A 15319-nucleotide genomic window follows, 5' to 3' on the forward strand; every position below is an offset into this window, starting at 1 on the left:
TCAAGTCCCCTACTATGACTGTATTGCTATCGATCTCTCCCTTGATATCTTCCAGTTTGGTTTTTTTTTTTATGTATTTGGGTGCTCCTCCATTGGGTGCATATATGTTTACCAGAGTTATATCCTCTTGTTGTATTGACCCCTTTGGTATTATGAAGTGGCTTTCTTTATCTCTTATTATGACCTTCACTTTGAGGTCTGTTTTGTCAGATATAAGTATTTCTACCCCAGTTTTGTGTGTGTGTTTTTTTTTTCATTTCCATTTGCCTGAAAGATTTTACCATCCCTTCACTTTCAGTCTGTTTGAGTCCCTTGTTCTGAGGTGGGTCTCTTGTAGACAGCATATATTGGGGTCATGTTTTTTATCCATTCAGCCACTCCTTGTCTTTTGGTGTGATGGTAAATGCACCAAAAGACATGGTGCATTTAGTCCATTTATGTTTAAAGTTATTACTGATAGGTACTTGTTTGTAGTCATTTTTATTTTAGTTCCTGTGTTCCTTCTTCCCTTTTTATTTCTTCTTTTTACACCAGTTCCTTTAGTATTTCTTGCATTGCTGGCTTGGTAGCGTACCCTTAGCCTTTTTTTTTTTTTTTTTTTTTTTTTTTTTTTTTTTGTCTGTGAAGCTCCTTATTTCCCCTTCAATTTTGAATGATAGTCTTGATGGATAGAGTATTCTTGGATTCAGTCCCTTGCTTTGCAACCCTTTGGGAATTTCGTCCCATTCCTTTCTGGCCTGATGTGTTTCTGTTGAGAAATCATTTGATCATCTATTAGGAGATCCCTTGTACATTATGTTCTGTCTCTGTCTTGCAGCCTTTAAGATTATCTCTTTGTCCTGAATGTTTGCCATTGTACTTACTATGTGTCTTGGTTTGGGTCTTTTTGGGTTCATCTTGTTTGGGACTCTCTGTGGTTGTGTCACTCTTTTCTTTCCCACATCAGGGAAGTTTTCTGAAATTTCTTTAAATAGGTTTTCTAACCCTTATTCCTCTTCCTGTCATTCTGGCACCTCTATTATTCATATGTTGGTTCATTTCATGTTGTCCCAAAGCTCCCTTAGGCTCTCCTCCTGTCTTTTAATTTTTTTCTCCAATTGCAGTTCAGTTTGGGTGTGTTTTGCTTTCCTGTCTTTTAATTCACTAATTCGGTCCTCTTCTTCTCCTAGTCTACTGTTGAAACTTTCCATGGTATTTTTTAATTGCAGCTATATCATTCTTTATTTCTTCTTGATTCTTATATAAGTTGCTGATTTTTTTCATCCATCTGGTTTATGAACTGTTTGACCTTTATTCTGATTCTTTTTCTGACATATGTACAGATGGTGCCATAAACATGACTGGACATCTTTCAGGAATTATTGCAAAGGTGAAAAATGTTGGTCCCCCAGACATTTTGTCTACACACTTCATTGTACATTGTGAGCAATTTGCGGCAAAAAAAAAAAAAACAACACAAAAACTACATGAAGTATTATCAGATGTTATTAAAATTATAAATGCAATTCGACACAAAGTGCTTGATTCTTGAATATTTGAGGCACTTTGCAAAGAAATGGGTTTTCAGTATATTCGCCTTGTTCTTCACGAGGAGGTGAAATGGCTGTCAAGGAGCAAGATACTAACCCAACTGTTCGCCCTGCACAAAGAAGTCAAATTATTTTTCCAGCAGCAAAATAATCCGAAATTAGAAGTTCTAACTCTTCTGTGACGATGAGTAGCCAAGCTTGCATACCCGGAAGGTATTTTTTCTCTATTAAATGAATTAAACATATCCTTGCAAGGACAACTTAAGGACGTGTTCACACTACGAGGTAAAATAGATGCTTTTCAAAATAAAATATTACTGTGGCAGACACAGTTGGCTGAAGAAGATCTGCAAATGTTTTCAAGCTTTGAGGAATTTGTGAGAGAGAAGTATGTCAACCGGCAGGTGGCAACCATTGTTCAACTGCACCTACAATCACTCACAGAGCCTTCTGGTCGTTATTACCCAAAGAAAGAAGATCCCAGACATGGCAAAACATGGATAATAGATCCATTTGTGGCAAACATTGAAGATAGCAATTTCAGCACGAATGAAAAAGAAAGCCTCATCGATCCATCATCTGACGACGGTCTCACAGCTAAATTCCAGTCATCCTTATTAAGACCCCATTTTTGGATCTCCATTAAAAGTAAATACCCATTGCTGAGTGAAAAAGCAATGAAAATTTTGATTCAATTTTCAACAACATATTTGTGCGAAAAAACATTTTCATCTGTCACAGCAATTAAAACTCAGAACCGGTTTCAGCTTGAAATAAATACGGCTTTCTGTCTTGCAGTAATGTCATTGGAGCCAAATATCCATAAACTTATTTCAAGCAAACAGGAGCAAATATCACACTCTAAAATTTTGTAATACTTAAATAAGCTTCAATTATTTTGTAAAAATTAAACTTACTTTAACAAATTTGTTACAATTAAACAACCTTTGAAGATTTTATTATGATTAAGTATTTATAATGCTGTTATATAGGTACATGGAAGTTCTCTGATCATTATTTTACAATGTATTTATCTTTTTTAAAAAAATCATATTAGTGGTCTGCAAGATTTAAAATTATGAATTTAGTGGTCCATGAGGTCCGAAAGGTTGGCGACCGCTGATCTAGGTATTTTCTGATTATGCCAATGATAGTATTTACAATATTTTATGTTGAGTGATAATAAACAGGTGAATTTCCATTAAAAGCTTCAATAGTCATAGTTATTGCATATCCTATCTAATAAAAGAATAATATGCAAATTGACCGTCACTCCAAGAAACAAGATGGCCACCCCCATGTGGTCAAAAGATGGCTGCCCCCATGTGGATACAAGATAGCCTGCAGGAGAGGGCAGTTGTGGGCAGTTAGGGGTGACCAGGCCAGCAGAGGAGGGCAGTTGGGGGTGACCAGGCCGGCAGAGGAGGGCAGTTGGGGGAGACCCAGGCCTGCAGGGGAGAGCAGTTGGGGGGACCAGGCCAGCAGGAGAGGACAGTTGGGGGGGGCAGGCCTTCAGGGAAGGGCAGTTGCAGGGAGGACCTAAGCCTGCAGGGGAGGGCAGTTGGGGGGCGCCAGGCCTACAGGGGAGGGCAGTTGGGGGGCGCCAGGACTGCAGGGGAGGACAGCTGGGGGGGATCAGGCCTGCAGGGGAGGACAGTTGGAGGGGGAACCCTGGCCTGCAGGAAAGGGAAGTTGGGGGGCGCCAGGCCTGCAGGGGAGGACAGTTGCGGGGGACCCAAGCCTGCAGGGGAGGGCAGTTGGGGGAGACCAGGCCTGCAGGGGAGGACAGTTGGGGGGGACCCAGGCCTGCAGGGCAGGGCAGTTGAGGGGGACCAGGCCTGCAGGGGAGGGCAGTTGGGGGCAACCAGGCCTGCAGGGGAGGGCAGTTAGGGGTGATCAGGCTGGCAAAGGAGGGAAGTTAGGAGTGACCAGGCCAGCAGGGGAGGGCAGTTAGGGGTGACCAGGCCAGCAGGGGAGGATAGTTGGGGGCGACCAGACTGGCAGGGGAGGGCAGTTAGGGGTGACCAGGACAACAGGAGAGGGCAGTTAGGGGCAATCGGGCCGACCAGGGAGCAGTTAGGCATCGATCAGGCTGGCAGGGGAGTGGTTAGGGGGTGATCAGGCTGGCAGGGAGAAGCGGTTAGGGACACTCAGGCAGAGGCAGGCGAGCAGTTGGGAGCCAGCAGTCCTGGATTGTGAGAGGGATGTCTGATTGCCCATTTAGGCCCGATCCCACCAGGGTCCCAGATTGGAGAGGGTGCAGGCTGGGCTGAGGGAAACCACTCCCCTCCCCGTGCATGAATTTCGTGCACCAGGCCTCTAGTCTAATGATAAATTCAAGAAAAAGTAGTGTTTTAACTTTTACCTTTTATTCATTCAAAAAATACTTTTAAGCACTTAATAAGTGTCAAACATTTTACAATGTGCTGAGGAAGTAGTGGTGAGCGAAGCAGACCAATGTGCTTCTTTTAGGGCGCTCATAATAAAACCAAAGCATTTGAATTTCAGCTTTTCAGTTATTTAACTTGACCTTATTATTTCTCTCCTATGGGCAGCACACTTGGCTATATCTCTTGGAGGCTTCATTTACATAATCAGCTACTTTCCAGCTCCCAGGATCTCTTCAAGTTACGCACAGATGACACTCACCCAGAAGCTGGCTTTTTTCCTCAGCTCAAACGTTGCAATGGCACTGGGTACCAAATACCTTGTCAGGGCAGAAATAGACAGTGAGTGTTAACCTTGTAAATGTTGCCGTGTTCTCATAGGATATTCACAGTTTTAATATTACTGTCCTAAAAAAAATTCACACTACTTTATACCATCACCTATAGTGCATGAGTTTGCACATTCCCTCCATAAATTTACTCAGGTCTTTTAAAAATTTTAAATGTCTTTATTGATTTCAGAGAGAAGAAGGGACAGGGAGAGAGGGATAGAAACATCGATTATGACAGAATATCATTGACCGGTTGCCTCCTACGTTGCCTACTGCAGATGCAGCCCCAACCGGGGCATGTGCCCTGACTGGGAATCAAACTGTGACCTCCTGAAACAGGTCGATGCTCAACCACTGAGCCACACTGGCCAGGCCTCAGATCTTTTAGGGTCTCTCCATACTCCTTTTGGAGTTGCCACCTTCTGTTTAGGGGTAGGAATGAAGTGACATGAGTCTGCCTTTTAATAGCTTCCTTCTTCCCTTTTCCATCAATGCAAAACTATGCAAAACCCCCTCTAGTCTGTTCTACCCCCTCATTCATCTCTACTGTGCAGTGACGGCATTTTTCCAAAATTACATATGTCAGTGAACATTTTGTATGAGGACGGGGTGGGGAGAGGAGCCACTGTCTAAACCAAGCATGTTAAACTCAAAGGCTAACATGGGCCAAATAAACAAGGTTTAACTTTACCTGGGTCTCAAAAAAACAAAAGCTTCAATTTTCATAGAAATGTAGGTTTATTTCAATAGAGACATGGTGAATACAAAGGACTGAAATAAATGAGTAATCGTTAACATAAAATAATAGAACATTTTAATAAAAATTAATATTTTTTCTTGAACATTAACTTACCAACCACTGAATAACTGCACAAATTAATAAGCGTAACACAAATAGACCTATTTTTCTTGTTTTCCGAAAGTGAAATATTTCCTTTTGCGCATACCAAACAAGTCAGTCCAACAATAATGACGTGGCAATCGGCTGCTAAAATATTCCCTGATAGTATTAGTGGAGAAAAATGGTGCGCCTACACGTAAGCACGTAAGTGAAATGAATGCAATACGATTATAGTCATCAGTCATTAGTGAACATTGTAGTTCATTATTAATAATTATGTGTAACAGGATATTGTAAAAATTAAGTTACAAAATTTTTGTTAAAACGTTTCTTACACACCGTTATATTGGCTGGGCTGTGAGCCCGCGGGCTGTGAGTTTGGCATGCTTGGTCAAAACCTATAGGTCTGCTTATATTTTGTGAAACTTATTTTCCTGACTTTTTAGTATATTTTATTTTTGTGTAATTTATTACTGATTGTTTGTCTTTGTCATAGTAGGAGGCATATTACATGATTACTTGCTCAGATGTCCTAAATTCTAACAGTGTAAGAAAGTAGCTGAACATAATAGTAATCTCTAGGGAACATTAACTTTTTTCACTCTTTCATTATGATACACATAAAATAACTTTGTGTCAGTTGCCACCTAAATTTAATGTCTCCTGTTACCTCTTAGAAGTTGGAATTAAATGGAGTAACATCTTCTCACCAAACACGGTGGAGAACTTTGTCTTTGCCCATATACTGGGAATATTTTTACTTGATGCTGTCTTGTATGGCCTTGTGGCTTGGTACATAGAAGCCGTCTTTCCTGGAGAGTATGGTGTGCCCAAGCCATGGAACTTCTTTTTGCTGGTGAGTTGTTCTGCTTCTGTTATTGAGAGAGGCCACAGTCCTTATGGACATGATTTGTAATTTATATAAAATGCAGCAGTAATTAATTTTGCCCTGTCTATAATTGAGTCAATAGGTCAGGTGAAAGAATCATTCTAATTACTTCAGGCATATGAATTCACTAACCTTTTCCTAATACACTAGAAAGCCTCTACTGTATATGTAATCTGTAGTTCATGGCCTGCCATCCCAAACTTTACAATTCTTAATAATCCATCACTTTTGCAGGCTAGTGTTTCATAAGGGTTGTACTCCAGCATAATGAAGTTAACATAGGATGGGGTCTTTGGATACTAACACGGAGAAGTTTAGTTATGTTCCATATCGTGGTGCTCACCACATTTGATTAGCCACATTTCTTCACAGCCAGAGCCATAGAAAAATGGGCAGCATACACATCTTGTCTCCCTTCTTTTTTTCCTCTTATTATCACTGCCTTATGCATTGCTAAGAGAAGACATGGCGGAGTGATGTAATATGTTCTGCTGTGACCTCATTTTGCAGTAATTTCCTTTGGTTTCTCTCAGACAGTTATGATTAAATAGAGTTGTCTCTTTTTATGCCTTGGGGGTTCAAATTATAGCCAATTAGTTCTAAAACTTCATCCCCAGAAATGTTCTGCCCATCTCAACATAAAGGGTAGCAGGCTAAATGACTTCCTACTGTGTTTTCTTCAGTGGTGTTTGCAATAGTTACATTTTATTCTCTTCTTAGCACTCTTACTGGTTTGGGGAAAAACCAAAGAAAACAAATGAAACAAAGCAATTTTACGAGAAAATTGAAACCAAGTATTTTGAAGTTGAACCTACTGATTTGGTGGCAGGTATCCAGCTTCAACGTTTGTGCAAGGTATTGTTTCACACATCTCTTTTCTTGATGAAACTGATACTTAGTTTACAATTCATTGTAAATTTTTGTTATTGGAAATACCAAGAAAAAGATCACATGATGATAAAAGGTTATGGGCATTCTGTTTACTTCCTTTGAGAAAGATATAAATGAAATTTATACAAAATATAATAAAATTTTCTCCTTCCTCCAGAATGGTATCAGGCTTTCTATAAACTATAATTGTGGTCTTCTATGAATATGTTCATTTTAAAATGTAGAGTGTAGAAGAGCGATTTTCAACTGGTGTGACACAGTGTTTTAAAATGTGATTATTTAGGGTTTTCTGGCATTGCTAATCTTTTACTCGTCACTACAGCTGTATCTAAAATACAGAGTTGAGCAAAATTCCAAGAAACACCATCCAAAGGATGTAAAGTTCCAGTATGGTGATAAACTTGAATGTGTATTCTAAAACACTATGGCCCATATCCTGATGGTGATGCAAAATTTGAAGCAAAAGCAAAAGAACTATTGATCAAATGAATATTTGCCATGAAATTTTTACTGTCAGAATCTTCATTTATCATTAATTGTTTTATTTATTTTTTTAATTTGGAATAATTTATTCTAACAAAAGTACAAAGTGTGGAAAAAATAGTGGGTTTGAATGATTTCAGAGTAGAGAAAGGTTCACACTAGCAGGTTGAGTGTTTAGCACCTTTGAACAGAGATATTCAAAGTGTGGACACGTGGCAGTCCATGTTCCGACTGCCCAAGAAGGATCCATGTGACTGAGGGTGTGCTGATCACAGAACAGTGTGGTCATTTGGGTTTTTCTCTGCATGTTGAGAGTGCCACAGAAAACAGACAGAGTGGGAAAGCTGTTCACTGAATTCATGGCTGGTGGTTAGAAGATCGGAGAGAAAAGTTGAGACAGAGGAGAAAGAACCCGGGAGGATGAAGAGGTCAATCAGATGGACAGTCCGAAGGCACTGACAATGTAGTACATGGTCTCGTTTTCCCATCGCACAGTGAACTCCCATCAGTAGAGCTGTCCCAGAAGCAAGAACTCGCCGTGCATAGTCCTGCTCCATTCTTCTGCATAATTATACAGGTCACAATGCACACTGAGTGGTCAGATTATTATGATCTCTGAATGCATAATAATCTGGCCACTCCGTGTATATCCTATATAATAAAAGGCTAATATGCAAATTGTCCCCTCGACCAGAAGTTCGACCAGCAGGCAGGCCAGCCAACCGTCCATGTTCCCTCCCCCTGGCCAGGCTGGCCAGACCCCACCCATGCACAAATTCATGCACCAGGCCTCTAATATATATTCACTGAGTGGCCCAATTATTATGTGTTCAGAGATCATAATAAACTGGCCACTCAGTGTATTTGAATGGTTTTCCCAGCTTGGTGAGTTGGCTTAAAGTTTGTTCTATTACATTTGTGGTCCACTGATTGACTTTGCTGTGCTGATAGGCGTTGCCACCAATAACACTTTCTATAGCTCTTTCACAATGTTGCTCACTTCGTCAACAACAAAAGCAGTCTCTTCCGCACTCTGGTAGTCTTCCATCTTCCCCAGCACGTCGCCTTCACTGCCCTAAAGAGAGCACACTGCGCCAGAGCACTTAGGCCCAGGCCCATCCGGCCCCACCCTTCTCCAGGCCCCCTATCATTAATTGTTTTAAATATGCTGGGTATTCTGGAAAAATTGATATCATTTGGAAAAATGTTGCCTTTGCTACAACATTGAGTAAGTTTTCCATCATAGGCAAAATTGAGATGTAACAGTTATTCTGCCACAACTGTGTTCAATAATTGCATCCTCATTTACCTCATTTTCGCTATGAAGGCAGTGCCTACCAGTATTGGTAGTACCTGTCAATAACTGTTCTTCAGACATATTCTGTCCATGACGCTGCTTTCTTTCAGCCTCAGAGGTACATTATGGCAATAGTTGGTCTTCAGACATATTCTGTCGACAATTTCAACTTCAGAATGTCAACAAATATGTGACATCATTATCTGGCACCCACAGCCACCCTTTGCGGGCTGAGCTGGGCTGTAGGCCGCATTTCATGCCATGGCAGCATCGGCTGCAATTTGGTGGGCTGTTGCTCTGGGATGGTGGCGGGGCCTGTGTCCCACTTGGGGGAAGCCAAGTGTTGCTTTGTGGCAGTAGGTCCATGGTGTCCTTTCTCTGTGTGCATCACAGCATCTCCTGCATTGAGCGCCTGCCCCCTGGTGGTCAGTGCATGTCATAGCAACTGTTTGGAAAGTGGGAAGGACACTTAGCATATTAGGCTTTTATATATATAGATACCATCACCTGCAATAACATGGAAATAGAAAGAAAATGTACCTCACGAACTGTTTGAGCTAAAGATATTTTCAGGCATATTAATGAAGGAACTGCCTGCATTTTTGTTGCCTTAAGTAAAATGTAGTTTATGTGAGAGGAAAGAGAAGCAGAAGAAAGGACTGTTTAACATAAAGGAGACAGGTATTGGTTTTGATAATTTTTAGCCTCTATAGATGGCAAATGATGTTGAAATTAAGGAGTGGCTTCCAATCAAAGAGAAAATCCAGGTCATTGTCAGAAAAACATTATATAATGTTGAAGCCAAAATGGTGATTAAAACCCTTTGTTTTTAAGATAGAAGAAGGATCTAAGGCAGTGCCTCAGAGAGCTTTTCAATCAAACAGCATTGTGTGAGCCTCAGCAGAAGCCACAGGTAGAGAAGAATTGTTTCAAATTTATTTGTGGTCCTGGGATGTTGTCACTAGAGTGAGTGCAATGTTTTAAATAAAACTGTACCAGAATAAATATCAGCAGCTTATACCTAAGACAGAGATAGTAAAAAGTAAAAAGAGGACTTTGGATCACCAAAATCTACAAATAGAAAGCAAGCCGAAAATAAAAACCAGCTGTAGCCATCAGCTGCCTTTCATGGACGCATGATTCAGAAGGCAGAGCTGACCACAGCGGGACGAGCCAAGAGCCTTCCAGGAGGATTCTCTTTTTGAGACCTAATCAAGGAACTGTCAACATTCCAATTAGTGGATGTCAATCTTTTCCGCTTATTTCGGTGGGAATGTGTGCAGTGGTTAACCTATGTGTATGCCACCATTTTATGTTGGATTTGTGGGGCAGGATGGGGGATGATAGATTTCATGTCTCTTTGGTTCACAGTTTTTCAGATATGGAGTAATTGTACTTTAGGAGGTGTTCTCTAGAAACTAGACCACAAAAGTCTTATTCACACCTGGACTTGATTTAGGTGACAAGACCCTGGAATTTGAGCTGATCCTATTAAAGGATTAAAACTTTTGTGGAACTGGGAGCAGATGAAGGCATGTTTGGGAAGAATATGAATCATTGGAGACACCTGGTGGATAATTGTTGGCAGCCTTCATGACGGCTTCCAGAGATTCTCACTTCCTTGCATTCACATCCTTGGACAGACCTCTCCTTCACTGAATATGGCTGACCTCTGTGACTATGTAATATTGTAGAAATGATGTATGGGACATCCAGGATGTGGAAGTCATTGTAGCTTTTTCTTTGGTCTTGAATATCATGCTCTGAAGATAGCCACCATGTCATTCAAGCTGCCATGTGGAGTAGCTCATATGGATGAGAACCAAAGCTTCCCAAAACAACCAATACCAACTTAAGAATGCCTGCTTGGTGGTAAATGCCCCGGTCTCAGTCAGGCCTTCAGATGACTGGAGCCCTGGTTGTCATCATGATTGCAGCCTCAGAGAGACCCTGCACCAGTCCCACCCATCTAATGTACTACATGCCATGCTTCGCTGGTAAGCTCAGAAGATATTTATTAAAGCAATAAGGAAGGAACGTGTAGTGAGAGGAACACCAGCATCACATAACTGCTGGAAGTAGAAGCTACTTTAACAGAACTGGACTCACTGATAGCTGTAGAGCTATGACTCCAAAATAATCAAAGCCAGGTGGTGGCATGGGGAGGAACAATTGTTTTTAATAAGTGGCAAGTATGGAGTGCCAGTCTGGGACATCTGATCCACAAATGATTGTTAAAAAATCATAGTTTTCTTGAGGCAAGATAGATGGATAGACAACAAGGATATTACTCAAGCCATACAACTAGAAAGAAAGAAAAGATAGATCATCAAGAGTTGAGGACAGGTGCCCAGTGCAAATTAGTGGTCTCTTTCACAGTTTCCAGTGTTCAGAGCTAACAACACCCGTTGACTGAAGAAGAGCTGGGTTGCTAAGTGAAACACTCTGCAACATCATTGCAAATGTACATGATAATGACTACACACATTTTGCAAAGGGACTTTAGCCATTTATTTGAGTAACCATACTCAGAGATCAAAATATCATCATGGCCCTCTTACTATAGCAGGAGTATATGCAGGCTGGGTAATTAATGGAATTCTGGTCCTTGTCTGGCATATAGTGGGTACACTGGGACTATAGACCCACTTAGTGGGCATTTTCACAGTAGTTGAATGTATAATTAGAAATGACATATTTGGTAGTTATATTAACCCATGCATTGACCCCATGGCCTCAAGAAGAGCTGTCATACTGGGGATAACCAAGTGGAATCCTTTGACAATCAAAATCAATATTACATTCTGGGGGGGGGGGGCGGAAGGGGGAGAGGCAGAGATTAGAGTGATATGAAGAGCAATACCCCATTATATCTCCCTCCATTTAATTCACCACTTTAGTTTTTGCAAAAATCTATCCAGATGGATCCTAGGGGATGACAAATACCACAAACTAGGTTACAGCTGTTGTGCCAGATGTGGTACTTTTCATCTATGGTAGGAGATAGACACAGCCCAAGAACATGATATTGGGCCATTGATATGGCAACTTCTTTTTTTCCATCACCATCAGAAATGAGGATCAAAGACTTTTGTATTCATTTGAAATGAGCAACAACAGTACTCAAGGATTTGTCTAGGGCTATAAATTCCTTGGCCCTCTGTTCTAATATAATTTGAGCAGACCTGGACTTGCCATTCATCTTGCAGAGTGTCACTGTGGTCCACTATATGATAGTTGGACCAGATAAACAAGAAATGACTAGTATGTTGGAAGCCTTGGTAAGACACATGTATTCTTAGGAGGGGACAGATAAAGCCTATAAAGATTCAGGGGGCTCATTACATCAGTAATATTTTAGGAGTTTAGTTGTCTGGGACCTGCCAGTTATCCTTTCCAGAGTAAAGGAGGACTTAGTGTAGTTTACACCTCTCACCATGAAAAAGGAAGAATAATACCTAGTAGGTCACTTCAGGTTTTGGAGGCATATTGTGTATATGGGGATACTGCTTTTCCCTATACTAAATGATGTGAAAAGCTGCCACTTCTGAGTGGAGTCCAGAGCAGGAATGGGTGCTGTAGCAGGTCCAGGCTATAGTAAAAGCAGCCCTGCTGCTTGGGCATCACAACCCAGAAGACCCTGGCATTAGAGGTGTCATGCTGGGAGAGGATATGCTGATTTCATGGCAAGCTTCAGTGGGAGACTAACAATGCTGATCTGAAGCTGAGAACTACCTTTCAAAAACAGTTCCTGGTATGCTGTTGGGCTTGGTGGAGATGAAGCATGGGACACCAAGTAATGCTATGTGTCCAGAAATGGCCATTCTGAGAGGATTTCAAGATCATGGTGGAGTAGGTGGAAACTATACTTACTTCCCAGGATCAAACTGGAATTACAACTAAATCTATAATAATAAAAGTATAATATGTTAATTAGGTCAGATATCCTTCCAGATGTCCTTAGGGACAACCTTCCAGATGAAGCCAGGGCTGTGAGGGAAGCCCAGGTCCAGGGTGCCAGAGGGAAGCCGGTCCTGGCAGCTGGAGGAAGGAAGACCTACTTTTGCACGAATTTTGTGCATCAGACCTCTAGTTAAAGAACAATCATCATGAATAACCAACTGAAGACTAGCTGAAGACTTTTAACCAAGCATTTATAGTAAAGAAGCCATATTGAGACTGATAGGAAGGGTGGAGATGTGAAAAGGCCTGGTCCCACTCCCATGAGTGGCAACTGAGGTTCTGGAGGGTTATTTCAGCTGGAGGAAGGTTCTCACTGAGAAGGTGGATTCTAAACTATAAGCCCAACTCCCCAGAACCAGGAAGAGGTGCCCACATAATCAGTTGTGAAAAGCAAAAGTGTTTCTGTCCACCATCAGAAGACAAGAGTCCTTTAGAGACACAGGAACCCTCTTAAATGGCCAACACACAAATTTTTGTTCACAGCTATTCATCCTGGGCTCCAGCAGAGAAAGGGTGGACTAGAATTGCCTGAGGAGAGTTTGGGGTTTGTGGCTCTGGGGAGGGAGCTGAGGTGACAACCCCCATACAGCAGATGCCAACCTTCTTGGGTGGAGCACTCCCCTCTGTGATGCATCAGCATTGGGAAAAGCAATTGCCTCACCTTCTGGACACCCTCTCACACCACCCTGGGGAATTCAGGCCCTACTGAGGAGTGAGCTGCATTGGCCAGGGTGTTAGAGGTCTGGACAGACTCAGGGGGTGTCAGTGCCTGAGTTGTCTGGCTTTGGGGTAGGGTTCATTCCCTCCACTTTCTTGTGAATTTGACAGGCACTTTCCCCTCATGGAAGATCTGACTGAACCACCTTCCTGGGTTCTAGCAAACCCAATCTCTGGGCTTCAGAGGCCCCACTCACCTAACTTCTAATGGCTCCACCTGGCTGAGGTCAGGGCAAAATTTGTGCAGACACATTCATGTGATTCTGGGGCAGGAACCACACCCACTACCTTCCCTGAAGCCTGGCCAGGACCTTCCCCTCACAGGAGATCCTTCTTACTCCACCAGAGGCTTTTTCAGTGACTGGGCCTAACAAGTAGCCATCAGGCAAAGGCAGGTGGAAACGGATTGTGGGAACTCTTGGAACATTTGCTGACCTGCCTCTGGCCCAATGCTAGAAAAAAACCTTGGTGCGCAGCTTGGTCCTTTCTACATACACCCAAGCCCAGCAGAGGCAACCACAAACTATGAATTGCTTGTAGCTCCAAACAGGCTGCTGAGGGCCAGTCACACACATGCCTGACATTAACCTGCCCTGCAGTCCCTCCTAAGAGGCCCAGAACCAACACACCCAGTAGCCAGCTTCAGACAACATTGGAACAGGATTCAACAACTTCACAAGCAGCATATTCAAAGGGAGATCTCAGCAGGCTCTAAACCTGTTGAATTCTGCTTCGTGTGGTCAGCACTTGCACAACAGCTCTCATGCTATAGTCATGGTTGAGCCTCATAGGCAGCCAGCCTGAGCGTCAATCCCATGCACCAAGGGGCCAATAGCAAGCAAGACTGAATTACAAAAGGAGGGCCCACATAACATACACAAAGGACATTCCTAGAGCACCCAGCTCAGGAGAACAAGGATAATGTGTGACTAGGTCCCACATGACACCTACTACATAAGGCCACCCCACAAAGACTGGGAGTCATAGCAGATCTACCTAATACATAGAAACAAACACAAAGAGGCAGCAAAATGGGGACCCAAAGTGAAAGAACAGGAAAAATCTCCAGAAAAAGAGCTAAATGAAATAGAGGCAAGCAGCTTATCAGATATAGAGTCCAAAATAATGGTCACAAGGATGCTCAAGGAACTTAGTGAGAACTACAACAGCATGAACAAGGACATAGAAAACATAAAAAAGGACCATAGAGAAATGAAGAATACAATATATGACACCAAGAATACACTTTAAGGAATAAAGAGTAGGTTCAATGAAGCAGATAATCTACTCAGTGATATGGAAGACAAGATAGGAAATAAAACCTTCTATCAGAGCAGAAAAAAATAACTAAACAGAATGGGGATAGTTTAAGGGACCTTTGGGATAATATGAAGCTTAATAACATCTGCATTATAGTGATATCTGGAGAAGACAGAGAGCAAAAGATCCAGAACTTGATTAAAGAAATAATAACCAAAAACTTCCCTAACCTGGTGATTAAAAAAAAAAAGACACATAAGTCTAGGAAGCACAGAGAGTCCCATACAAGATGAACCCAAAGGGGCTCAAACCAACACACATCATAATATGTCAAAGTTTAAAGACAAAGAGAGATTCTTAAAAGCAGCAAGAGAAAAACAGTTAGTTGCCTATATGGGAGCTCCCATAACACTGTCAGCTGAAATCTCAACAGAAACTTTGAAGGCCAGAAGGGAGTGGCATAAAATACTCAAAGTGATGAAAAGCAAGGACCTATAATCAAGACTACTTTGCCCACCATGGCAATCATTTAATATTTAAGGGGAAATAAAAAGCTTCCCATGCCTTGGCCAGTGTGCTTAGTGGATAGAGTGTCAGCCCATGCACCGAAGGCTTGCGGGTTTGATTCTCAGTCAGGGCACATACCTGGGTTGCAGGTTTGATCCCCAGTCCTGGTTGGGGTGCATGCAGGAGGCAACCAACTGATGTGTCTCTCTCACATTGATGTCTC

At 42.0% G+C, this 15319-nt stretch overlaps 1 protein-coding gene and 1 pseudogene across 2 annotated transcripts in view; one reads left to right on the forward strand and one right to left on the reverse strand.

Moving 5' to 3' along the window:
• Positions 1-15319, forward strand: part of LOC307110038 (phospholipid-transporting ATPase ABCA3-like) — a gene marked incomplete at both ends in the record, with an annotated part of 237702 nt that overhangs the window by 78759 nt on the left and 143624 nt on the right. The window contains 3 exon segments of the mRNA XM_079789076.1: positions 4085-4258; positions 5767-5945; positions 6699-6833. Of these exon segments, the coding sequence (XP_079645202.1) occupies positions 4085-4258; positions 5767-5945; positions 6699-6833 (488 nt within the window).
• On the reverse strand, positions 7786-8400 carry LOC307092298 (dynein light chain Tctex-type 1-like; annotated as a pseudogene). Its single transcript has 2 exons — positions 8208-8400; positions 7786-7855 (listed from the first exon to the last, which is right to left on the reverse strand). The product of its transcript is annotated as a dynein light chain Tctex-type 1-like (transcript).

The sequence above is a fragment of the Cnephaeus nilssonii genome, assembly GCF_951640355.1.
Source record: "Cnephaeus nilssonii genome assembly, chromosome: 2".
NCBI classification, from domain to species: Eukaryota; Metazoa; Chordata; class Mammalia; order Chiroptera; family Vespertilionidae; genus Cnephaeus; species Cnephaeus nilssonii.